The sequence below is a fragment of the Papio anubis genome, chromosome 1 (assembly GCF_008728515.1).
Source record: "Papio anubis isolate 15944 chromosome 1, Panubis1.0, whole genome shotgun sequence".
Lineage (NCBI taxonomy): Eukaryota > Metazoa > Chordata > Mammalia > Primates > Cercopithecidae > Papio > Papio anubis.
Genome location: NC_044976.1, coordinates 33177934 through 33205009, shown reverse-complemented (window position 1 = coordinate 33205009; position 27076 = coordinate 33177934). Strand labels below are relative to the sequence as shown.

Sequence of the window (27076 nt, the reverse complement as noted above, 5' to 3'; positions counted from 1 at the left end):
GGGGTCTGTTGTGTTTAAAGGGCTTGTGGGATATTCAAGTGGTAAATTGCACAAGGAGCCATTTGCACATAAAAATCTGGGATTTGGAGATTGAAAAGTTATCTACTTGGAGATGTAGGGCTTCCAGATAAAATATAGGATGCCAGGTTAAATTTTACTGTCAAATAAACAATGGTAATTTTTATTATAAGAGTATTACATGCAATACTTGGAACACACTTATTCTAAAATAGCATTATTTCAGCTATAGCTAAAAAGGTTTCCTTTTCCTGTAAGATAGTAGGACAGTTTGCTGAGCAGTTTGTAGGTAAGGTGGAGGGGGTTGAGGGATTTTGAGGGAGTTCTTAGTTACTTCTTTTTACCTGGTGAAATTGAAACATCAGTGAGCAGGAAAGATGTAGAGTTTGGACTTGTGGGCTATGAAGGTTTAGAAAAGTTACTTTCTGAGGTAAAAGAAACCAGTCAGGGAAATATAACAGAAATAGCAGAAAAATTTTAGAAATTGAGTTGATAAGGCAAAGTAATTTTTATTGAATCTGGCCAGGCGTTATGGCTCACGCCTGTAATCCCAGCACTTTGGGAGGCCAAGGCGGGCGGATCACGAGGTCAGGAGATCAAGACCATCCTGGCTAACATGGTGAAACCCCGTCTCTACTAAAAATACAAAAAAATTAGCCAGGTGTGGTGGCGTGCGCCTGTAGTCCCAGCTACTCAGGAGGCTGAGGCAGGAGAATGGCGTGAACCTGGGAGGCAGAGCTTGTAGTGAGCCGAGACTGCGCCACTGCACTCCAGCCTGGGTGAGGTGACAGAGTGAGACTCCATCTCAAAAAAAAAAAAAAAAATTTTTTTTTGTTGAATCTTAAACACTCGTTTTGGTAATTTGAAGAGGTATATAATACTTTTAACATCCTCTTCATTTTGCAAGTGTCAGTAAATATTGTTATTTAAGTATAATGTTTAAGAACATGCACTTTGGATTGAATAGACTTACATTCCTTCATTTAGCAAGTATTTATTAAATGCCACAGTTATTAAAATAATAAGTATGAGAACTAGCACTTTGGCTGGGTGCAGTGGCTCACGCCTGTACTCCCAGCACTCTGGGAGGCCAAGGCAGGCAGATCACCTGAGGTCAGGAGTTCGAGACCAGCCTGACCAACATGGAGAAACCCTGTCTCTACTAAAACTACAAAATTAGCCGGGCGTGGTGGCGCATACCTGTAATCCCAGCTACTCGGGAGGCTGAGGGAGGAGAATCACTTGAACCCTGGAGGTGGAGGTTGTGGTGAGCCGAGATCACGCCATTGCACTCCAGCCTGGGCAAGAAGAACAAAACTCCATCTCAAAAGAAAAAAAAAAAAGAACTAGCATTTTGTGTTCGTGTCATGCTTACTTTTGACTTTGACTAACTAAGATGCCATGCTGTGTACTTTATTTATATTAAGTCATTTGCCCCCTCCCTCCCCATTGGCCCTATGGGTTAGGTAATATTATCTTTATTTTACAGATAAATTGAAACTAAGAAAGATTAAATAGCTTGTTTAGGAGCCAAGATCGTATGTTTCTGTCTGCTGTTAGAACCCATAGTCATTACTGTTATGTTGACTGTGTTGGGCGGTTGGGTATACAGGGTTGAAAAAAACAGATATTGTCCATAGTGGATGTGATCTTTTCAGTCTAATGTGTGTGTAGGGGGAAGGATGAATGTTAGGCATTGTTCAAATTATCCAAATAAGTAATGAAATGATTTAGTGCTGTGAGAGAAAGGAGATGGGAGAGATTACTACAACGGGGGAACTTTATTTCAATTGGGCCAGAGTTTAAATTCATTGTAGTAATTACTTTATATTTTCACATGTATGACGGTGCTATGTTGGATTTTAGAACAGAGAGACTGGCTGGGTGCGGTGGCTCATGCCTGTAGTCCCAACACTTTGGGAGGTGGAGGTGGGCGGGTCACCTGAGGTCAGGAGTTCAAGACCAGCCTGACCAACATGGTGAAACTCTGTCTCTACTAAAAATACAAAAATTAGTTGGGCATAGTGGTGGATGCCTGTAATACCAGCTACTCGGGAGGCTGAGGATTGCTTGAACCCGGGAGGCAGAGGTTGCAGTGAACTGAGATGGCGCCATTGCACTCCAGCCTGGGCAACAGAGCGAGAGTCCATCTCAAAAAGAAGAAGAAGAAGAAAAAAAAAAAAAAAAAGAACAGAGAGACTGAGTTTTATTCCCATCTGTGCACGTAGTCTCTTTGTGACCTTGGGCAAGTTGCTGAACATCTCTTAGCTTCGCGTTCCTCATCTATAAAGAAGGGATATCTTATAGAGAGCACCTCTTTGGGTGCTCAATACATATCATGGGAAGTGTTGAATTAATGCAGTGGTTCCTAGTTTTTGGCAAATTTCGAAAGTAACTTTGGAACTAACATAGCTACTCATTTATTTTGCTACATGTGGGGAGATTAAAAATACAACTGCCATTTATTACCATCAGTGATTCAGAAAAGTAAGACTTTTTAAAAAAACTTTCTGTTTTGAAATATGTAAGGGTATTTTAACATTAAAAAAAGGATGGTTATAATTTCAGAATAAAGAACCATTCAAAATAGGCATTTACATTTTTAAAATGTTTCATGATTACATTTTGTTTTAAAACGTTTTAAAGAATGTAGTAAGAGTAAATAGGATTCTGTCTGTGATGATTTTATGTATAATGAGCAGATTGCATTGACACTCTTGTATCTTTTCTGTCATTAACAGAAAAGACAGCTTGTAAGTCTAAAATGATTGAAATCCAAACTCTAAATGATTCAGATTTAATTTTTCTTTTTCTTTTTTTTGAGACAGAGGCTCTCTCTGTTGCCCAGGCTGGAGTGCAGTGGCACAATCTCAGCTTACTGCAACCTCTCCTCCCGGGTTCAAGCAATCCACTACACTCCAGCCTGGGCAACAGAGAAAGATTCCATCTAAAAAAAAAAAAGTGATTCTCCTGCCTCAGCCTTCCTGGTAGCTGGGACTATAGGTGTGAGCCACCACGCTCAGCCACATTTAATTTCATTGATTGCTCCTTTTTGCCGGGTGCGGTGGCTCACACCTGTAATCCCAGCACTTTGGCAGGCCAAGGTGGGCAGATCACCTGAGGTCAGGAGTTTGAGACCAGCCTGGCTAACGTAGCAAAACCCCGTCTCTATTGGAAAAAACACAAAAATTCGCCGGGTGTGGTAGCGCAAGCCTGTAGTCCCAGCTACTTGGGTGGCTGAGGCAGGAGAGTCGCTTGAACCCAGGTGGTGGAGGTTACAGTAAGCCAAGATCGCGCCATTGCATTCCTGGGTGACAGAAGAGACTCCCTCTCAAAAAAAAAAAAAAAAAAAAAAAATTATTTATTGCTCCCTTTTAAACACACTATCTAAAAAATAGATAGTGCTCAGCATTTGGAATAATTATGTATTACTCCCATATATCAAAATTACATTTGAAAAGTAGATAAGAGTATTTTAAAAGATTCTCTAATTCTGAAAGATTGTCTTCGTAAAGATTAAATCTAGTCTAATAACTTGTAAATTTTGACTTTCGAGGTGTTTGTGAAGGTATTTATGATTAGACTGTTTAAGAGATTAATAGGGCCGGGTGTGGTGGCTCATGCCTGTAGTTCCAGAACTTTGGGAGGCTGAGGTGTGTGGATCACGAGGTCAGGAGTTTGAGACCAGCCTGGCCAATATGGTGAAACCCTATCTCTACTAAAAATACAAAAAATAGCTGGGTATGGTGGCACATACCTGTAGTCCCAGCTACTTGGGCAGCTGAGGCAGAAGAATCACTTGAATCTGGGAGGCAGAGGTTGCAGTGAGCCAAGATTGTGCCACTGCACACCAGCCTGGGTGACAGAGCAAGACTCCATCTCAAAAAAAAAAAAAAAAAAATGAATAGGATAGAATAATTTTTTTTTTTTTCTTGAATTTCTAGTTTACTTACATACACTGTATTCATTGCTCTTTTTTCTTTTCTTTTCTTTTTTAAAGGAGTATGGACGTGCCCAACAGCCAAAAATTCAAGAAAGTGAATTGAAAATTAGTGGTGTGTTTTCAGTTAATGAGAGACCTCTTGGTAAGAAATGGAACTGTATAAGTTAATTACAATTAGTATTTGCTTATTCTGACTTGTAAAATTGAGAGAAAGCATCTTTTCATGTATGTCTTTCTCTTTCTTTAGAGCTGTGGTTTTTCAAACTGTGAGTAGCTGGTTTTCAGCAGCGTTTTAAAAAATAAAATAGAATAAGATTATATCAGAATATGATATGTATAGTAAGGAAACATATTGTTTCATAAAATTTCTGTTTCAGTGATTGAAGTGAACACACATCCCCACATTTACAAACATATGTATATGAGAACTGGGTTATAATATTAAATGTATTTCCTACTTTGAGTCATGGTAAAAAAAAAAAAATTGAAACCTCAGTTTTGGAGTGCTTATTGCCTCATTGATACTTATTGCCTCATTGATACTGGATTTCAAGATAGGGAATTTGTCCTAAAAAAGAGAGACTGGGCCGGGTGTGGTGGCTAACACCTGTAATCTCAGCAACTTGGGAGACTGAGGCAGGTGGATGGCTTTTGCTCAAGAGTTTGAGACCAGTCTGGGCAACATGGTGAGACCTTATCTCTGCTAAAATTAAAAAAAAATTAGCTGGGTGTGGTGGCGTGTGCCTGTAGTCCCAGCTACTCAAGAGGCTGAGGCGGCAGGATTAGTTAATCCTGGGAGGTTGAGGCTTCAGTGAGCTATGATTACACCACTGCCTTCCAGCCGGGGTGACAGTGAGACCCTGTCTCAGAAAAAGAAAGAGAGAGAGAGAGAGGGAGAGAGAGAGACTGAGACTGTATGTGCATTAGTATTGATACTAAAACTTTTTTTATTTTGTTTTGATAGCCCAGCAGTTGAACCCAGGCTTTCAGCTTTCTTTTACATCATCTGGCCCAAGTGTATTGATTCCTTCAGTTCCAGCTGTTGCTATTAAGGTTTTTTGTTCTGGTTGTAAAAAAATGCTTTATAAGGGCCAAACTGCATATCATAAGACAGGATCTACTCAGCTCTTCTGCTCCACACGATGCATCACCAGACATTCTTCACCTGCCTGCCTGCCACCTCCTCCCAAGAAAACCTGCACAAACTGCTCGAAGTATAAAATTCTTAACATCCCTTTTTACTGTACCTTTTTTTAGTGTGTATGTAGTTTAGTTCAAACATGCTATTGATACTTTAAATCTCTTTAGCATGTATCCGTAGAAATAACTTTTTAGCTAATGGAAGAATTAGCCAATTTTAAAGTTTTGCAACATTAAGTAAGTGACGTGGTGTTAGAATGATGATTAAACCAGTTTTCTGTCACTTTAGATTTTACTATGGAAAGAAATAACAAATGACATGTGGGAATTGCAGGACTATCCTGTAATTGTAGACACCCACCATTTAAATTTATTTAACAGTTATCTTGAAAGTTATTTGGTATAGCATAAAATAATTTCACTCTTTTAATAGTATATGAAAGCTATTTAATTCTTTAAAAAGTAGAAACTCCACATGGTCACAAAAATGTGTTTATTTCTAATGTCCTTGTGGGGTCATTGTTGCTTTACAATAATGCTTAGATGCAGAGAGAAGAAAATACAGCAACAAAGTCACATAAATCTTTCCCTGCCTTAGTACATTTGAAGGATTTGGCAAGTTTTACCTATTACTGTGGTAGTGTAATTTGAGGAATACAGTGTGTTGTTAGTAGTCACTATGGGCAAAAAATGGTAAGAGCTTGCTTTTAAACTGTGGGTCTATCATTTATCTCTGTGACTTCGGACTAGATATTTAACTTTCTAAGCCTACATTTCTCATCAGTAAATAATAGTTGCTTACTAGGATTTTAATGAGACAGTGTTAGCACATGGCCTAGCGCACAGCAAGTACTTAATAAACGGAATCCTGTTATTGATAATAAAAATTATATCGTGTTACTGTTTATAGTTAACATGATAAATATATTAAATTTAATAAATATATGTATATATAATACATATTACTTTGTATACTTAACATATCATTTGTAGGCCCCTATTTTGTCTTTGGCCATGTTTATCTGCTTTGTGTCTTGACCTAAACTATCTAAAAGTAGATCCTGCTATATGGAAATTTCCAGCTAAACAGGAGAGAGGATGTTTTTTTTCTTTGTTGGCCATGCTGGAGTGCAGTGGCATGATCACTGCTCACTGCAGCCTTGAACTCCCTAGGCTCAGATGATCCTCCCACCTCAGCCTTTCAAGTAGCTGGGACCACAGGCGCACACCACCATGCCCGGCTAATTTTTATATTTTTTGTAGAGATGGTTTTGCTATGTTGCCCAGGCTGTTCTCAAACTCCTGGGCTCAAGCAATTAGCCTGCCTCAGCCTCCCAAAGTGCTGGGACTATTGGCATGAGCCATCATACCTGGCCAGGAGAGAGGAATTTTAAAATATTTATATACTCTAAATTAGTTTGTTGCAAAATACCCTTCTAATTAACACTTTTATGTCGTTCTCATGAAACTAATCTGAAGAAGTAAACTTAGTTTTCTATTTTTAGATATTGTTTCAACATACCAAATATCAAAATAAAATTAAATAATTTTATTTATTTAAAGAACATAACACAACTTATACATCCAAATGCCTATTGTTTTCTTAAAAGTAGTCACCCTGTCAGTGACTTTTTAGCATAAGATTAGGAGACAGATTCTTATCTTTTCCGCATGCATTTGATTTTTACAAATTTTCAAAGGCGCTTGATACCTTAATCAGGCTAATATAGTAGCTAATTAAATTGAGTCATACTGTTAAAACATGAGATTTATAAAATTAAAAGTTAAAAAATAGTCTAAAGGTTTATCTTAAGTTTTGTCTTAAAAAATTAGAAAAACGTTTGAGCTATGTTATTGTTGGAAGAGGTGTGGTTTTTCTAAGGTAAATGTTATGGTATAACACTCATTTGAGTGTGTAAAGTTCAGAGTACATTTATAATTTATATGCACAGATTTTCATTATAAAATTACTCTCTTTGATTTACGTATTTTTACTTACTATTTTTTTACTTATTATGCCACTGGCAGATTCACCTTATTAAGTGAAACTCTTAATTGCTCTGTTTTCAGTAGAAAAATCACTTTTCAAAATTAATACTTCATCTGTATATTATAAGCATATTATTTTGGTTTCCAAGATTTGCTGTCGTATTTTTACAGTTGAGTTTTAAATAATTAAAATAATTTTCATTGTTGTTATTTTCTCATGGTTTACCATTGAATACACCTGTATAATAAAGGTGCTAGATGGGAGGCACCATAGTGGAATAATTAATTCCATAGACTAGAGTCAGACTACCTGGATTTGTATTTCAGCTTTACTGCCTACTAGCAATATGATTTTGACAAGCTGTTTAACCTCTGATTCAGTTTCCTCATCTGTAAAGTGGCAGTTGCAGTAATACTTAACCTCATAGTAGTTTGGGGATTTTTTTTTTTTTTTTGAAACAGGGTCTCACTCTGTCACCCAGGCTGGAGTGCGGTTGTGTGATCCCACCTTACCACAGCCTCTGCTTCCTGGGCTCAAGCAGTCCTCCTAGCTCAGCATGCTGAGTAACTGAGACCATGGGCATGAGCCAGCATGCCCTGCTAATTAAAAAAAAATTTTTGTAGAGATTGGGTCTTGCTGTGTTGCCCAGGCTGGAGTGCAGTGGCATGATCATGGCTCATTGGAGCTTTGAACTCCCCGGGCTCAAGCAATCCTTCTGCCTTGGCCTCCCAAAGTGCTAGGATTATGTGGGTAAGCCACTGCACTCTGTCATTTTTGTGGTATTTAAATTGGATAATTTGAGTAAAGAGAATAATGCTTGGTGCATAGTAATTACTCAACACACTTATTGTAGTATATATTATAGCCATTATTATATACTTTGCCATTTACTTTGTGGCCAGCACTAGTGTTTATAATTAGTGACTATTTCCTTTAGTTTTTATACTTGTCAGAAGAATGGCAATACTTAGCCTCTGTTTTACCAGGGTATTGCTATTTGTGCTTATTGCAATAATTAGCTTTTACAAATTGGCTCTAGGAATCTCACAGAACCACTCAATTATTTTTGTTCTTCCTATCTCGTTCCTGTTTCCATCTGTCCTCTGATACAAAGCCTTAACAGCCCTTTTGTCATATGTTTCTTTGATTTTTTCAGTTATAGCTAAATATTATATATCATGCTTATTTTTTGTATTCTGGTAGCTCATTTGTTTCTCAAAATCTTGCACTTTCAACTTTTAAACATTTCGTTTATTGTCTTGGCTGGACGCGGTGGCTTGTGCCTGTAATCCCAACACTTTGGGAGGCCGAGGCAGGCAGATCACGAGGTCAGGAGTTTGAGACCAGCCTGGCCAATATGACGAAACCCTGTCTCTACTAAAAATACAAAAATTAGCCTGGCATGGTGGCATGGGCCTGTGTCCCAGCTACTCGGGCGGGAGGCTAAGACAGGAGAATCGCTTGAACCCAGGAGGTGGAGGATGTAGTGAGCCAAGATCGTGCCACTGCACTCCAGCCTGGGCAGCAGAGTGAGACTGTCTCACACACACACAAAAAATTCATTTATTGTCTCGTTTCAGTTCTACTTTGGGCAGCCTCTGGCTAGTAAGAGAACCAGTGTCTTGTGGTCTGGAGTTGTGGGATGGACACTGACTGGTCCCATTGGCTACAGCAGATGAAACTTGGTTGGGGCTGGAAGCCTTCCTATTTTTGTTTTCAGCATCTGGCTGGCTGTGTGTGTGTGTGTATATATATATATATATTTTTTTTGTTTTGTTTTGTTTTGTTTTTGAGATGATGTCTAGCTCTGTTGCCCAGGCTGCAGTGCAGTGGCACAATCTCGGCTCACTGCAACCTCTGCCTCCCGAGTTCAGGCGATTCTCCTGCCTCAGCCTCCCGAGTAGCTGGGATTACAGGCACCCACTACCACACCCAGCTAACTGTTGTATTTTTAGTAGAGACGGGGTTTCACTGTGTTGGCCAGGCTGGTCTTGAACTCCTGACCTCATGATCTGCCCACCTCGGCCTCCCAAAGTGCTGGGATTACAAGCGTGAGCCACCATGCCCGGCCCTGGCTGGTTATATTTTAAATAGAATTCGCTCTTGACAAATTTATGAATTAGGTATTATAAACCCCATTTTATACATGAGGAAATTGAGATAGTAATTACATCATTCATTGTCACTCACCTGATAAATAGCAGAAGTCATCATCAAACCAAGCTTTGCAGACACCTTATCCTTTTTCTACCATACAATACTTGCCCTTAGTAAGTGTTATTTCAGCTCACAAAGAGGAGGAAGTTACAATTGTGAAGAATACATTTCATTTTTACCTTTGTTATTTATTTTTAGAGACATTTTAAATCCTAAGGATGTGATCACAACTCGCTTTGAGAATTCCTCTCCTAGCAAAGATTTCTGCAGCCAATCATGCTTGTCGTCTTATGAGCTAAAGAAAAAACCTGTTGTTACCATATATACCAAAAGCATTTCAACTAAGTGCAGTATGTGTCAGAAGAATGCTGATGTAAGTTACATTTTACTTTTATTGGGATTCTGCTCAAAGAGATTTTTTTTAGCTGGCTCTGCTTATTTTGTGTATGTGTGTGTGTGTTTATTTCCTAGACTCGATTTGAAGTTAAATATCAAAATGTGGTACATGGTCTTTGTAGTGATGCCTGTTTTTCAAAATTTCACTCTACAAACAACCTCACCATGAACTGTTGTGAGAACTGTGGGAGCTATTGCTATAGTAGCTCTGGTCCTTGCCAATCCCAGAAGGTTTTTAGTTCAACAAGTGTCACGGCATACAAGCAGGTATGAATATCTATTTGTTGCATGTAGTTAGGCCCACTCCTTCTGATTTGGCTGCACAGGGATGAACTAAATGAGAGTGAGTTCCTTCCATTAGTCCATCCTGATATGTGATTTCCCTTCTAGAAAATGAGATATATTCTGATGGTGCGAGGGATGATTGTGATGGTAAGTTGATATAGGTAAAATAAGTCCCTTTTTAAAGGCTCCCTTCATAACTAAGAATTCACAAGTGAGATTTCTTTTCTTTTCTTTTTTTTTTTTTTTAGTTAAGATGGGGTTTTGCCATGTTGCTCAGGCCGGTCTTGAACTCCTGAGCTCAAGCCATCCACCCACCTCAGCCTCCCAAAATGCTGGCATTACAGGCGTGAGTAACCACGTCCCGGCCTCAAATGTAATTTCATGATTTTCTTTGAGCATGAAATATTTTGTGATGTATTGATAGCAAGAATACCGTATTATAAATAAGCCATAAGCAAGAGTTAAGATGATAAAATCAGTGAATCTAAACAAAGCTTGTCTTTTTCATTTTAAAATGTGTTTGGGAATGAATCGTAATTATTTGGTCAACACTGTCTTATGAGAATACTTCAAGTAATTTTATTTATTGTAATGAATAAATGCAGTAAGCTTGTTACTAAATATATCACCTTGTGTCAATTTAATTATTACTGATTTGTGGTTTTAAAAAGTTTTTCTTAAAGATGTAAAGATGTATCTTGTAAATGATAATTAAACATTTTTTTCAGTTAGCAAGTTTGATTTGTTACTTCCTCTGAGCAGTTGGTAATGGACATATGGACATTCATCACTGAAAATAATCTATTTTTTTAAGAATTGCCATTTTTGGCAGTCTGGTTACTACTTTCACAGGAAAAGAATCCATGTTATTTTATATATGATCCCAAAATGAGTTCCATTTCTAATTTTGTTACTAGTATTGTGCTCTGTCTTTTTACTAGGAAGATTATGTCATGAAACCTCAGAATTTATATTTTCCTACGATTTCCTTTCATATTGAGAGACCTTATAATGTGTCACTGACAGGGTAGTGTAGTGGTTAGGAGCCTGAACTTTGGAGCCTGATGAAATGAGTTTAATTTCCTACTTCTTCTGCTCATCTGTTAATTTAATTAAAGTTAATTTGAACTTTTTGTTAATGTAATTTTTGAGAGCACTTCACTCTGTCGTTAAAAGGATTCTGTGACACACTGTATATCAATTGCTTAGCCTGGGGCCTGGCTCATGATACGCATTTAGTAAGTTATAGTATTGGTTATGTAAATGGTAGCTATTTTTATTATTTCTTAAAACATGAATAAACTTATGAGCAGATTTTATTATGAAACTCAGCTTGAAAAATAGATCGTTCTGTAGGATCTCTATTAATATACATTAAGTATCATTTCTATCTCCTGCTGAAGAATCTCACAAATTAAGTAACCTTAAAGGTGGTAGACTCTTCTAGATTGATGTACAAGACTATACTGAGAATGGCCCTTTGGTTCATGGATTCGCTGGTCTTCTCTGATTATTGGTGATGAAAAAGTATGTAATGATTACCTAATTCATTACTTGTGTTTGAATTAATGTGTTTTGTTTGCTAAGATCTCTATCTGAGTAGTTACTAATTTCTTCAGTTTCTATTTCATTACTGTCTGGAAGAACTTATTTTCCCACCTCCCAATAGTGTGGTTTCATCATCATGCTCAAATATTTCAACCAAGAGCTGTGGTTGTAGGTAGCTTTTCTTTTTAGTTTTTTGAACAATATGTAAATATGTATGCTTGTACTAGGTATCTAATGTTCTTTTATTTTAATAGAATTCAGCCCAGATTCCTCCATATGCCCTGGGGAAGTCATTGAGGCCCTCAGCTGAAATGATTGAGACTACAAATGATTCAGGAAAAACAGAGCTTTTCTGCTCTATTAATTGCTTATCTGCTTACAGAGTTAAGACTGTTACTTCTTCAGGTAATGTTTAAATTTGATAAATTTATATATTTAATAACTATTGAAGAAAAATGTAACTGCTTTTCTTTGATTTTGTTACAAGCTAAATTTATCTCGTTAGTTAAATAAAGACCCAAGATTGACTTTTAAATAACTGACTTGTATGTGAAAATAGTTTTTCACTGATTTTCTTGGTTGCAATATATACAGTATTTTATAGTTTCATATGTGAGAAGAAAGAAAAAACACTTAAAATTTCCAAGTTAGTTTTTGTCTAAGTGGGACTTAATAGAGGTTAGTTGTAGTTAGATTTCAGAGTTTTGTAAAGTTCCTTGATTTTTTTGGTATATTATTATTTAATTTTTTCATTCTCCCAATACATTTTTGTATTGTTTGTTCATTGGTATAACTTAATCATTGTTTTTTATTTTTTGTCATCAAGGTGTCCAGGTTTCGTGTCATAGTTGTAAAACCTCAGCAATCCCTCAGTATCACCTAGCCATGTCAAATGGAACTATATACAGCTTCTGCAGCTCCAGTTGTGTGGTCGCTTTCCAGGTATGATCTGAGGTAGCACATCATGCATGTGATTCTCTTAGGCATTGATCTGTGGCACAGTGTTAACTGCTGAAGGCCTGTTCTTATGAAAATTTAAATTTGAATTAAAAAGAAAAAATTTGTTTTGTTTCATCCAGGGTCCCAACCAGGTCATTTCTATAAAATATCTGAACCCAGATATTGGGTCTTAGCAATTTCTTCTTTATTTAGGAAACTTGCCTAAACTGTCATTCCCTCCCACTTTCTCCCTTGGGTCTCTCCCCTTCACAAAGATGGAAGCTAGGATTATGGTTTGGGTAGGTGGTATGGTGAAGAACAGTAGCCTGATGGGATTCACATGCCCCTTCCTCTCTCATCCTGGGTCAGATACCTAGTGACTCCTGGCATGGAATTGTAAGCATCCACTTGTCCCATTTTCTCCTCACTCTCTGCAATACACACACAGAGTAGAGTTTAGTAATCTCCGGGGTAGGAACATGCCTGATGCAGTATCCCTGGCATTAGGGAGAAAGAGACTGTTGGTGGCAGTTGTGTCTTAATAGCCATCAGAAGCTGGTTGATAATGGGAGTGCAGGTAGGGGGAGGTTTTGGGGGGAAGGAGAAGCCTGCTCTAATTTATTAGAGGCATACATTAGAGGTCTTTGTCAGGAAAGCCTGAATTCCAGTCCTTGACCTTTTAATGTTGTATTTCTCAGTCCTTTTATTGTGGAAGTATGCCATTTAAACTCTTTCCATGACAGAAAATTTTAAAAAATGTTTGTGGGGGACTTGATTTATTAAAGTGAGGACATGAAAAGTACCAAGTTATCTTATTTCTCACTTGATAAAATCTTTACCTTATTTGTTTTCATTCAGAATGTATTTAACAAGCCAAAAGGAACAAACTCTTCAGCGATGCCCCTGTCTCAGGGCCAAGTGGTTGTAAGCCTGCCCTCCTCCAGGTCAGCAGTGTCAACAGGAGGAGGTAACACCTCTGCCGTTTCCTCCAGCTCCATCCGTGGCTCTGCTGCAGCCAGCCTCCAACCTCTTGCTGAACAATCCCAGCAAGTTGCTTTAACCCATACAGTTGTTAAACTCAAGTGTCAGCACTGTAATAATCTGTTTGCCACAAAACCAGAACTTCTTTTCTACAAGGTAAAGAGAGATCATGAAAGGGATTGAATATAAACTTATCCAGTGGAAACACTTTTGTGTTTTCAATTTTGAACACTCAGTTTGCTTTGACATGAAAATGACTTCTTAAAGATAAAGCAACTGTTTAGTTAGCTCTTAATGACTCTTGTTTTTCTGCAGGGTAAAATGTTTCTGTTTTGTGGCAAGAATTGCTCTGATGAATACAAGAAGAAAAATAAAGTTGTGGCAATGTGTGACTACTGTAAACTGCAGAAAATTATAAAGGAGACTGTGCGATTCTCAGGGGTTGACAAGCCATTCTGTAGTGAAGGTAAAGGCAAAGTTGGTTTATCCACAGAGCATGGGTTGTTATAATTCATGATGACTTGGGCAATTAAGCCACAATTAGTTTTCACATTCTTTTTGTCTTATGAGGTATAAGTAGAAGTATTTTGGAGGCCTGGCACTGTGGCTCACGCCTGTAATCCCAGCACTTCGGGAGGCTGAGGCGGGTGGATCACTTGAGGTTGGGAGTTCAAGACCAGCCTGACCAACATGGTGAAACCCCATCTCTATTAAAAAACCCCATCTCTATACAAAATTAGCTGGGCATGGTGGCGCACACGTGTAATCCTAGCTGCTTGGCAGCCTGAGGCAGGAGAATTGCTTGAACCTCGGAGGCAGAGGTTGCAGTGAGCCGGTATCACACCATTACACTCTAGCTTGGGCGACAAGAGTGAAACACTGTCTCAAAAAAAAAAAAAGAAGTTTTTTTGAATTGTGTTTATAGTTAATTCACTTTAAAGTCAATCTTTTTATTTATTATTTTTATTTATTTATTTTTTTGAGACAAGGTCTTGCCCTGTCACTCAGGCTGGAGTGTGGTGGCATGATCTTGGCTTACTGTTATCTCCGCCTCCCTGGTTTAAGGGATCCTCCCACTTCAGCCTCCCAAGTAGCTGAAGGTACAAGAGCATGCCACCATGCCTGGCTAATTTTTTTTATTTTTTGTAAAGACGGGGTTTCACCATGTTGTCCAGACTGGTCTTGAATTCCTGAGCTCAGGTGATACTCCCGCCTTGGCCTCCCAAAGTGCTGCAATTACAGGCATGAGCGACTGTGCATGGACGAAAGTCAGTCTTTTTAAATGTTGCAATAATTGCAATAAAAAACTATAAAAATGATTAGATCAGTGGTATTAATAAAGAAAATCTCTTTATAAGTTTAGTTATGACATCAGAGATCTTTTTGTTCTCGCACTCATTTGTAAAGAAGAGCTTAAATAGTTGCTGCTTCTTGGCTTAGAAAACTTTTATACCTCTGATGTTTTTGAATATAAATGGCCTAATATTTAGAGTATATTTAAAAGGTGGGGGCCAGGCGCAGTGGCTCACGCCTATAATCCCAGCATTTTGGGAGGCTGAGGTGAGCCAGATCACCTGAGGTCAGGAGTTCTAGAACAGCCTGGCCAACATGGCGAAATGCTGTCTCTACTAAAAATATAAAAATTAGCTGGGCGTAGTGGCAGGCGCCTGTAATCCCAGCTACTCTACTCAGGAGGCTGAGGCAGGAGAATCACTTGAACCCGGGAGGCGGAGGTTGCAGTAAGCTGAGATCATGCCACTGCCCTTCAGCCTGGGAAAAATGAGTGAGACTCTGTCTCAAAAAATAAAATAAAATGAAATAAAAGGTGGTATAAGTTTGGTTTGTGAATATAGAGACTGTCTTGTAATCTAGAGGCAAATAATTGTGTAAGTATTAGAAGACCACAGAAACTTCTTATACCTCCTCAGTTAATGTAAATTTGATCTTTCTTCCTTTCATCCCTCTGATCCTCAGTTTGCAAATTCCTATCTGCCCGTGACTTTGGAGAACGATGGGGAAACTACTGTAAGATGTGCAGCTATTGTTCACAGACATCCCCAAATTTGGTAGAAAACCGATTGGAGGGCAAGTTAGAAGAGTTTTGTTGTGAAGATTGTATGTCCAAATTTACGGTTCTGTTTTATCAGGTAAAGGTGATAATATAATTTTTTTGGCTTTCTGAAATCAGTGCAAATTGTTTTCTATTTAAAATATATTCAAATTATGTCAAGAAAAATTTGGTGTTTAGCACTGGATAAAATAAGTTATGGGCTATAACAAAAATTCAGTTGAATATAAACATGAACTCTTTGGGATAAAAAGTATAGGATTTCTGCAGACTTTGTTGATTGGATATGGTCCTTTTATTTTTGCCTTCTTATAAGGCACATTGCCCTTATTTGACTTCTTTCAGGTTAGAACTTCACATAATGTTGCCTGAAGTGGCTCTCTCATTCAGGTTACTCTGAGGAATTTGAAGTCAGACCTTGTCTTACTTCATAGGTCAAAGGACAATAGCTGGCAACTATTCCTACCTCATTTTAAAAAAGATTAACTTTTTGAAAGGCTAACAATGGTAGCTGCAGTTAATTGAACTACTAATACATGTCTGGTGCTCCGTAAGTGTCATTTCATTTAATCCTACCATAGTCCCAAGAGCTAAGAATATTATTGCCATTTTATAAATAAGAAAAAGGAGAGAGGTCCAGGGAAGTTAAGTAATATGCTCTCGAGGAAGCTGATAGGGGACAGGAAGACAGCATCTATAACACTCTGGTGAAATCACTGTTTGCTTGTCTACCTCACCCCCAAAATAGAATTTTATTGTTGGGGGAGGGTAATCTATTTTTCATGATTCTATAATTAGGGCCAATCACAGTGCTTAAGACAAAGGATGTCTAATTAAATATTTGCTGAATGAATCAAAACCTTTATGACTCCAAAGCCCATATTATATCAACTGCTGTAAGCTGCTGCTTAATATTTTTAAAGTTGAACCTATCTTTATTTTTTTTTTACTTATTTTTTTCATTGTGTATCTTTCCTTCCCCCACCCCACGCTGCCCACCCCCCACCCCACTGCCAGACAGAACCTTGTTCTGTTGCTCAGGGTGGTGTGCAGTGGCGTGATCAGTGGGTGATGTTGGCTCCCTGTAGCCTCCGCCTCCTGGGTTCAAGCGATTCTCCTGCCTCAGGCTCCCGAGTAACCGGGAAAGGTGCGCACCACCACGCCCAGTTATGAACCTATCTTTAGACTCCCTTATTGGTAATTTTGAAAACAAGAGCATTTTTTTGTTTTGTTTTGTTTTGTTGAGACAGAGTCTCACTCTGTCGCCCAGGATGGAGTGCAGTGACGCGATCTTGGCTCACTGCAACCTCTGCCTCCCGGGTTCAAGCAATTCTCCTGCTTCAGCCTTCTGAGTAGCTGGGATTACAGGTGTGTGCCACTGCGCCCGGCTAATTTTTGTATTTTTAGTAGAGATGGGGTTTCATCATGTTGGTCAGGCTGGTCTTGAACTCCTGACTCTGTGATCCGCCTGCCTTGGCCTCCCAAAATGCTGGGATTACAGATGTGAGCTGCCATGCCTGGCCACAATTTTTATATTATCTTGATTTAGGGCATCGTATAAAACAAAGAATTAAATAAAATCAGTATTTTAAGGTAAGAACCTTACATTTTGTAGTCTCAACTGACTCATATATCCTGTGTTCATAGTGCCTCTTTTTATGATTAATGTTATCTTTTCATTATTTTATAGTTTTAAGCCTATCTTGTCCAACGTTTCTTTCTCAGATGGCCAAGTGTGATGGTTGTAAACGACAGGGTAAACTAAGTGAGTCCATAAAGTGGCGAGGCAACATTAAACATTTCTGTAACCTATTTTGTGTCTTGGAGTTTTGTCATCAGCAAATTATGAATGACTCTCTTCCACAAAATAAAGGTAAAATTAAACTTAGCTAATGGGATTTTTATGTCAGTGCTAGGACACTATCAGCACACACAGTTATAAATAATATAATAAAAACAAAATTTCATTGGATTCAAATAGCCTGAATTTCCTTAAATTTTTCTTTAAGAAGTCTTTAAGATTTCCCCTTGAGGGAAAAGTGATTATAATACTTTTTGCTCTGATAGTCAAGCACAGCAAAAGGCCAATAATGTATCTGCACTAATTTTTATAAGAAACTTGTTTTTTTGGTTGTTGTTTTTTTGAGACGGAGTCTCGCTCTGTCGTCCAGGCTGGAGTGCTGTGGCGCAATCTCGGCTCACTGCAAGCTCTGCCTCCTGGGTTCACACCATTCTCCTGCCTCAGCCTCCCGAGTAGCTGGGACTACAGGCGCCAGCCACCAAGCCTGGCTAATTTTTCCTGACCTCGTGATCCACCCGCCTCAGCCTCCCAAAGTGCTGGGATTACAGGTGTGAGCCACCACGCCCGGCCGGAAACTTGTATTTGATTGCTTTTGATTGAATGTATCTGTCCATAAATAACTTAAACTAGGGATATATACTATTTAGTTCATAAACCAGAAATAAAAATAGAAAATCAGGGCAAACAAAGGGAGAGTATAGTTAATACAGTTGCTGTGACTAGTGTAAAATTTGATTCAGAGCTTGCTTATAGGCAAGAAGAAAAGAACAACACATTAATTATCTCAGAAAATACAAAATAGACCGGTTCTACATGGGTAGCAAAGTTGATCCTGGCTAAGAATAAAATAATTTTGCAAGTAGGACAGCTAATGTGGTCAGAATATTCAGGTGAGTAGACAGATCCATGGTGTATTCATAAAGTAGCTCTCCTAAATATTTCTTTCTCAGTATTAGATTAAAAACATTTGGTAGCCGGGCGCGGTAGCTCGCACCTGTAATCCCAGCACTGTGGAAGGCTGAGACGGGCAAATTACTTGAGGCAAGGAGTTCGAGACCAGACTGGTAATCGTGGTGAAACCCCATCTCTACTAAAAATGCAAAAATTAGCCAGGTGTGGTGGTGTGTGCCTGTAATCTCAGCTACTCAGGAGGCTGAGGCATGAGAATTACTGGAACCCGAGAGACGGAGGTTACAGTGAGCCGAGATCACACCATGGCACTCCAGCCTGGGCAATAGAACGATATTCTGCCTCTCAGAAGAAAAAAAGCCGCTTGGTATTATGTTCTCTGATCAAAGCCTGGAGTGCTACCTAATTGACAGAGCTTTGGCTCCTTGCAGTCTGGCCATTGCCTGCCTTTGCAGCCTAATTAATGATTACCTTAATCATAAATGCCTTGTGCTAATCTTTTGTGTTAGCCTTCCATTCCCCAGAACCAGTCAAGTTGGTAGTAGAATATTCATTTTATAATATGGGTTAAGAAAACCAGTGTTATGGGGTTGGACAGCTCCTTCATTAACTTATTTATAAAAATTGTCATGTTAATTTTTTTTTTGATGCACGCTTAGGTCTAGGAGTTTTAATAGTTACTAATAGAACAGCCCAGTGAATCCTGAAGCTAATACCTTTTTGTTGTTGTTGTTGTTGTTGAGACTAGGTTTTGCTATGTTGCCCAGGTTAGTCTTGAACTCCTGGTCTTAAGTGATCCTCCTGTCTCAGCCTCCTAAGTAGCTGCGATTACAGGCTGGTGCCACTGCATCCAACACCTGTATTTCTACCTGTTAAATGTCATTTGAGGTTTATAGTTTTATAGAATTGGACTCTCTTTAAGTCCTAATGAACACTAATCTGACCAGAGTCACCCAACCTAACATTACACAGAATCAGATATTTGTATTGCTTCTTGAAAACCTAGTTACTAAACAGGGTTTTGTGTGTGAGTATGAGTGTGTATGAGAGAGAGACCCTTTTGCTTATTCCAGGTCTTAACTTTTTATTTTAATCAGTAAATATTTCTAAAGCGAAAACTGCTGTGATGGAGCTCCCTTCTGCAAGGACAGATACAACACCAGTTATAACCAGTGTGGTGTCATTGGCAAAAATACCTGCTACCTTATCTACAGGGAACACTAACAGTGTTTTAAAAGGTATGACTTGATATAATGACATTTGGCTAAGCCATAGAAGTGAGTGTTGTCTAGCCTAAGTAGTTCTCTTTTTTTGAGACAGAGTTTCACTCTTGTTGCTCAGGCTAAAGTGCAATAGCGCGATCTCAACTCACTGCAACCACTGCCTCCTGGGCTCAAGCAGTTCTCCTGCCTCAGCCTCCCGAGTAGCTGGGATTACAGGCACCTGCCACCATGCCCAGCTATTTTGGTATTTTTAGTAGAGACGGGATTTCACCACGTTAGCTAGGCTGATCTCAAACTCCTGACCTCAGGTGGTCCACCTGCCTTGGCCTCCCAAAGTGCTGGGATTACAGGTGTGAGCCATTGGCCGGTAGTTCTTACTGGTAATACCTTTCTTTATGTGATGTAGGGGAACATGCACCCCCTCCCGCCGCCCCCCTACCCCCACCTCAGGGGAGTGGGTAGCAAGCAAGGTGGTGTGGATGGGAAAGGAAGTGTCTTTATTTTTGTTTTTTCAATTTTTAATTTTTTTTTTGAGACGGAGTCTCACTCTGTCACCCAGGCTGGAGTGCAATGGTGCAATCTGAGCTCACTGCAACCTCCGCCTCCCAGGTTCAAGCAATTCTTCTGTCTCAGCCTCTTGAGTAGGTGGGTTTACAAGTGCCTGCCACCACACCCAGATAATTTTATATTTTTGGTAGAGATGGGGTTTCACCATGTTGACCAGGCTGGTCTGGAGCTCCTGGCTTCCCACCTTGGCCTCCCAAAGTGCTGGGATTACAGGCCACCACACCGGGCTAATTTTTTTTCTTTTTTTTTTTTTTTAATCAGGCAGGCTCTTGAGCCATAGAAGGTTCGGAGACACTCCCCAGGAAGTAATATTTTTTTAGGAGCCCAAATTATTTTAATATTTACTCCTTTACTGCCAGAGATTCTAATACAGTTGGATGGGTTTGGGGCCCATGAGTCCTTACCAATATTAAGCACCCTGGGTGATACTGATGCAGTTTCCTTGTACCATGTTTCTGAGAAATTCTGGTTTAGACTCTAGCCCAGCTTAATGGGAGGAAAGTAACTTCTCAGTTTCAGTGTTTACTTCTGTATATTCTAAGGATAATAATGTTTATTTTAATTTACAACAGGTGCAGTTTCTAAAGAGGCAGCAAAGATCATTCAAGATGTGAGTTTGATTGTTAATACTTTTCTTGATAATGCCACTTGGGCTTATTTTCACTTTGGATATAGCATTCTAATATATCCGAATACTTTTCTTTTTGCTGGAAGAGGGTCCTAGTCATTAATCTAGGTCTTGGGCACAACTAACAGTAAAGTGACTGGCATAGGCTGTTGACCATATTTCAGCAACAATTACTGTTTTTGAAGATGATGTAAACGTGGATTGCTGTTCATAGTGGCAAGCTTAGTTTTTAAAAAAGTGAAGTGATATATTGTGCGCTTTTGTTTTGAATCTTACAGTTTAATCTTAGATCATTAGTAAGAATGCATTCTTGATTTATTTTATTATTTATATTCAGGTTCTTTAATTTATTTAAATTCTTGTTAATTCTACTTGGTTGGAAATAACAAAACTACATTATTTTTCTCTTTTACTATATTCAAGTATTTTCCTTTTAAGTTTCGAAAGTTCAGTGTAGTCCTGTTTTATGCAACTTTGAATTATGTCTCAAATTTGAAATATTGTGAGACTTCTCAAAATTAAAAGAAATGTTCAAGAAATGCATACTTTCAAGTCTGGCAGGCTGACTGCAAATTATGGCATTGTTGCCTTGTATCAGCATCACTTTAGCAGGAAAACAAAATTCCCGTCATTCTTTATTAGTATCACATGATACTGTATCAGTTCTTGGGTTAATGTTTTTGATGACTGTTATGCCTTTTTTTTTTTTTTTTCTTTTGAGACAGGGTCTTGCTTTGTTGCCCAGGCTGGAGTGCAGTGGCATGATCATAGCTCACTGCAACCTTGAAATCCTGGGCTCAAGCAATCCCCTACCTCAGCCTCCTGAGGAGCTAGAACCACAGGTGTCTGCCACCACGCCCAGCTTGTTTTGTTTTTTTCTTCTGTTGAGATAGAGTCTCAGTCCTGCTATGTTGCCCAGGCTAGTCTCAAACTCCTGGCCTCAAGTGATCCTCCTGCCTCAGCCTCCAAGCTGTTGTGATTACAGGCATGAGCCGATGGCGCCCAGCTTGTGCTGCTGTCTTAAATTTGCTCTTGAGATAATTAAAACTTTTTTTCATATCATATCATATCATATAAATGCCATTATATTAAGTGGTGGTGCTAGTGCTAAAAAATGTGCCCCAAATTTAATAACTTTAGAACAAAAGTTAGATGTGATAAAAAAATCTATGAAGATGACCAAACCACTGCTGTGATATCTCATGCTATTAATTTAGGAGAGTGTACCCTGCAGAATATTGGTGGTAGTGCTCAAAAAACCGAAAGCAGTATTAAAGCAGGTATGCCTCTTAGTTCACAAAAATTATAACCAGGCATTGATAATGGAATAAATGGAAAAAGTTCTGGTAACACAAGTTGCAAGATCAATGCTGCCATAATGCACCCCTGAGGGCAATCTATCATCTATGCTAAGGCATGAGTATTCTGATTTTGATTTGAAAAGAGGTGACAGTGAGACAAAAGGTTTACTACAAGTCATGGCTGGCTTTCCAATTTTAAAGCTCACCAAGGTTTTAGGAATATAAAAATGAGCCGGCAAGCTGTATCTGCTAACTCCAAAGCTATCAAAACATTTCAGCCTTACCATAATTTAAAGAGGCTTTAACTTGGAAGACAACATAACAACATAACACCTGCTAATAAGGAATCTGTGCAAGTAGAACAGAAGGTAGATTTGCATAGAGTTCCTGAAGAGGATATTGAATATTTGCTTGGGTTGTTCCCCATGGATTAATAAAGGAAGTCTTGCTAGAATTAGAAAAATAGAAGCAGCTGGAAGAGGGTCCTAGCAGTCAAGCCGGGCCTTGGGCACAACTGACAGTAAAGTGACTGCCATAGGCTTTTGACCATATTTCAGCAGCAATTACTATTTTTGAAGGTGAGCTAAATGTGGATTGCTGTTCGTGGTGGCAAATCTAAAGATGAAAAATGTGTCTGCATACCAAGAAATCGTCAGTGAAAAAAAAAGAAAAAGAAAAACTCTCAAGCTACATTAGATTCATTCTTTAGCAAAAGTCTTCCAAGGAATCAGACCAGCCTTCACTGAAATGTGGAGAGATAGCTTGTCCTAATTTAGTGTCTCGTAACCCTCTCATTATTTGTGTTATTGGAAGATGATAGTAATTTCTCCTTAATTATTTTCAAGCAGCATACCACATTAGATAATGAACTGTCATTAAGTTAACTTGGTATTTATTTGAATATTATGTATTGTGCGTTAAATTATATTTTAAAATTACATAATAAATCACTGTGTTGTACATTAATTATTAACCACACAATTGTATAATCAAGATATTAATGTATTATTATATATTAGTATTAACATGTATTCATAAAAACATTCTATATTAATTATAGATTTATGTACTCTGAGAATGCTTCTTTCCTCTCTATATATGAGATAATTAGTCTTGAATTATGTTAGTTTTGAATTATTTAGTTTTTTAGGAACCTATACCTCATATTTCATGTAGCTGCCCTATATATGTTTTTCCTATGTGGAGTATTTGTTTTTTTTTTTTTTTGAGATGGAGTCTCACTCTGTCCCCCAGGCTGGAATGCAGTGACCCGATCTCAGCTCACTGCAAGCTCTGCCTTCCGGGTTCACGCCATTCTCCTGCCTCAGCCTCTCGAGTAGCTGGGACTGCAGGCGCCCGCCACTACGCCCAGCTAATTTTTTGTATTTTTAGTAGAGACAGGATTTCACTGTGTTAGCCAGGATGGTTTCGATCTCCTGACCTCGTGATCCACCTGCCTTGGCCTCCCAAAGTGCTGGGATTACAGGTGTGAGCCACCGTGACCGGCCCCTATGTGGAGTATTTCTATAATTCACCAGTCATTTAAACTATGTTACAGAATAGGTTTGATTAATATTTTTACTTTAGTCTATAAAAAGCCTAATAATAAATAATGTAGTGCTCTTACAACATAAAAAAAAAAAAAAACCTGACAGTTTTAGAATCTTTTCTTGGTTTCTCTGAGAACTTTGTTGTGAATCTCCCTCAAGTTACTTAAATGGTTTTAAATTTTTGGGAAAGGTGAAGAATACAGAAACTACAAAGAGGAAAATCTGTAAAACTCAGCAAACTTTTTCTTTAAAAGTCTAGATAGTAAATATTTTAGACTTTGCAGGCTCTATGGTTGCAACTGTAGACTCTGTCACCTCTGCCATTGTAGTGCAGAAGCTGCCATAAATAATACATGAAAGAGTGAGCGTGGCTATGTTCCAGTAAAATTTTATTTACAAAAACAGATGGTGGGCTGGACGTGGTGCACAGGCCATAGTTTGCCAACCCCTGCTCTATGATATTCCCACCATCCAGAATTAACCATTGTTAGATTTGGTTTATTTGCTCAGTTTCTTTCCCCTACCTTTTTCTCTTCTTTAAAAAATTAATCACTGCTACCAGTTCATCTCCTTTTTACATCCCTGGAAGCAACTACTATTATGAGTTTAGTGTGTGTTCTTTTAGATGGTCTTGTAATCTTTCATATTTACAGATCCATGGAAAATATTTAATATTGTTTTTAAAAATATCTATCCATGTTGATACTGAGTAGGTTTGGTACATTCCTGTTGATTATAGTAATATTTTGCCTGTAGGTACCACATTTTATTTATCCGTTGCCCTATTGATGAACATTAGATCGTTTCCAGGTTTTCACTATTAAAAATCTTTGCAGCTAGGCGCGGTGGCTCATGTCTGTAATCCCAGCATTTTGGGAGGCCAAGGTGGACAGATCTCTTGAACTCAGGAGTTTGAGACCAGCCTGGACAACATGGCAAAACCCCATCTGTACTGAAAATACAAAAAATTAGCGAGGTGGTGGCAAGTGCATCTAGTCCCAGCTACTTGTGAGGCTGAGATGGGAGAATCACCTGAATCCAGGAGTTCAAGGCTATAGTGAGCCTTGATTGCACCACTGCACTCCAGCTTGGGTGACAGAGTGAGACCCTGTCTCAAAAAAAAAAAAAAAAAAAGAAAAAAAAATCTCTGGGGCCAAGTGTGGTGGCTCACGCCTGTAATCCCTGCTCTTTGGGAGGCCAAGGATCACTTGAGTCCAGGAGTTTGAGACCAGCCTGGGCAACATGATGAAACCTCATCTCTATAAAAAATACCAAAAAATTAGCTGGGTGTGGTGGTGCATTCCTGTAGTCCCAGCTACTCAGGAGGCTGAGGTGGGAGGGTTGCTTGAGCCTAGGAGGTAGGTCAAAGCTGCGGTGAGCTGAGATCACACCACTACACTCCAGCTTGGGTGACACAGTGAGACCCTGTCTCTAAATAAATAAATAAATAAAAAAAAAATCTGCTACAGTGAATATCCTTGTATATATCTCCTTCTGTGTGTGTAGATGTGTAGAAATGGAAGAGTGGAATTGTTAGGTCAAAGAGCATTTTCATTTTTAGGGCTGTTCCAACTTTTATCCCTACCAACAGTTATGACTGTACCCATATATTACAGCCTCACCATCATTTAATGTTGTCAGATTTAAACTTTTTTTCCAATTTGCTTGGTGGTATCTTATTGTTGTCTTATTTTGTGTGTCACTGATTACCAGTAGGTTTGCTTATATTTCTGTTTTTTGGTCATTTGAATTTTCTTTTATTTCCTGTTTTTAATTTTTCCCCATTTTTGTGTTGAATTATCTTTTTCTTAATGATTTTTAGGTGGTCTCTCTATAATCTGGATTTTCCCCCTTTTCAACTAATTATTTTCATCAACACAAAAATACGCAGTCCTGTATCTTATCTGAGAATAATCCTTTTTTAACACCATGGCCCTCCAGCAACTATCCCTTTTCTCTGCTCTCTTTATGGAAAAACTCCTCTAAAGGTAGCCTGTTTTTGCCGCCTCTGCCTCCTTATCTGTTATCTCTCCTTAGGTCACTCCAGTCAGGCTTTTGTCTGCACCATTGCATTGAAACTGTTCTTGTCAATATTGCCATCAGTCTTTATTTTGCCAAATCTGGTAGTCAATTTACTGTATTTAACACAGTTACTCTGTCCTCCTTTTTTGAAATACTTTCTTCATTCAACTTCCAGGACATCATACTTGGCCCTTTTCTCAGTCTACATTACTTTTAGTGAACTTATGCAGTCCTGTGGTTTGATTGATTGATTGAGACAGGGTCTTGAGTGCAGTGGCATGATCTCAGCTCACTGCAACCTCCACCTTCTGGGATTGAGAGGCCCTCCCACCTCAGCCTTCTGGTAGTTGGGACCACAGCGGCATGCCACCATGCCTGGCTAACTTTGTATATTTTTAGTAGAGATGAGGTCTCGCTATGTTGCCCAGGCTGGTCTCAAACTTCTGGACTCAAGCCATCCTCCCGCCTCAGCCTCCCAAAGTGCTAGGATATAGGTGTGAGCCATTTCTCTTGGCCCAGTCCTGTGGTTTTAAATACCACCTAGATGGTGGTTGATTCCTTCTAGATTTATTTAGATTTATTTCTCTTACCCTGACCTTTGAGCTCCAGTTTCATGTATCCAGCTGCCGACTTGACATTTACACTTAGATGATTAACAGCCATCTCAAATAATATATCTAAAACAGAACCCTTTTATCCCCCCAGACTTCTCTTCAGTGATCCCTACTTCTTACCACCTCCATTACCACCTCTTTAGTCTGAGCATCATCATTCTTTTGGATTATTGCAGTGACCTATCTGTCTTCCTGCTTCCATTTTTGTCCTTTGCAGTTTTTTCTCTACACTGTTACCAGAATGGTCTTTTAAAAACCCAAATCAGATCATGTCATTCCTCTGCTGAAAAACCTTCAATGAAATTCTGAAAAGAATAAAGAAGGCAAAGAGCTAGTTTCTACATATTGAAATTATAGGAAAACTACGGATATAAAGCTGCGTAGTTAAAACAGTTGGTACTGGTGCATGAACAGACAGACAGCTCAGTAGAAGAGAAATCCAGAAATAGGCCCAAACATTTTTTTTTTTTTTTGAGACAGAGTCTCGCCCTGTCGCCCATACTGGAGTGCAGTCATGTGATCTCGGCTCACTTCAACATCTGCCTCCCAGGTTCAAGCAGTTCTCTGCCTCAGCCTCCCTAGTAGCTGGGATTACAGGTGCGTGCCACCATGCCCGGCTAATTTTTGTATTTTTAGTAGAGACAGGGTTTCACCATCGTTGCCACGCTAGTCTTGAACTCCTGACCTCGTGATTCACCCACCTCGGCCTCCCAAAGTGCTGGTTTTACAGGCATGAGCCACAGCACCTGACCCAAACATATATTTAATATATAGGAATTTAGTAAAGATAGAGGTGACATTTCAGATCAATAGGAAAAATATGGATTATTTAATAAATAATGCTGTGACAACTGAGTAGACACATGGAAGAAAATATAGATTTGTACCTCACAATTTAGACCAAAATAAAGTTCAGATGGAGAAAGACCTAAGAAATTGTAAGTATGTAGTCAGAAAAATATAGGAAAAAATTTTAACAGTGTAGAAGTCTTTCTA

At 38.8% G+C, this 27076-nt stretch overlaps 1 protein-coding gene across 12 annotated transcripts in view; it reads left to right on the top strand.

Moving 5' to 3' along the window:
* Positions 1 to 27076, top strand: part of ZMYM6 (zinc finger MYM-type containing 6) — a 45533-nt gene that overhangs the window by 8064 nt on the left and 10393 nt on the right. For 7 of the 12 annotated variants that reach the window (XM_021939256.2, XM_021939255.2, XM_021939254.2 and 4 more), the window contains 13 exons: positions 4019 to 4103; positions 4926 to 5175; positions 9447 to 9621; positions 9720 to 9911; positions 10035 to 10076; positions 11732 to 11882; positions 12304 to 12419; positions 13275 to 13553; positions 13713 to 13863; positions 15372 to 15544; positions 17191 to 17338; positions 19273 to 19413; positions 20538 to 20575. In XM_021939256.2, the coding sequence (XP_021794948.2) occupies positions 4019 to 4103; positions 4926 to 5175; positions 9447 to 9621; positions 9720 to 9911; positions 10035 to 10076; positions 11732 to 11882; positions 12304 to 12419; positions 13275 to 13553; positions 13713 to 13863; positions 15372 to 15544; positions 17191 to 17338; positions 19273 to 19413; positions 20538 to 20575 (1941 nt within the window). Of the gene's footprint in view, positions 1 to 4018; positions 4104 to 4208; positions 4228 to 4925; positions 5176 to 9446; positions 9622 to 9719; positions 9912 to 10034; positions 10077 to 11731; positions 11883 to 12303; positions 12420 to 13274; positions 13554 to 13712; positions 13864 to 15371; positions 15545 to 17190; positions 17339 to 19272; positions 19414 to 20537; positions 20576 to 27076 lie in introns of all 12 variants that reach the window. The other 5 variants (XM_031666848.1, XM_021939265.2, XM_021939271.2 and 2 more) reach the window with 4 other exon arrangements.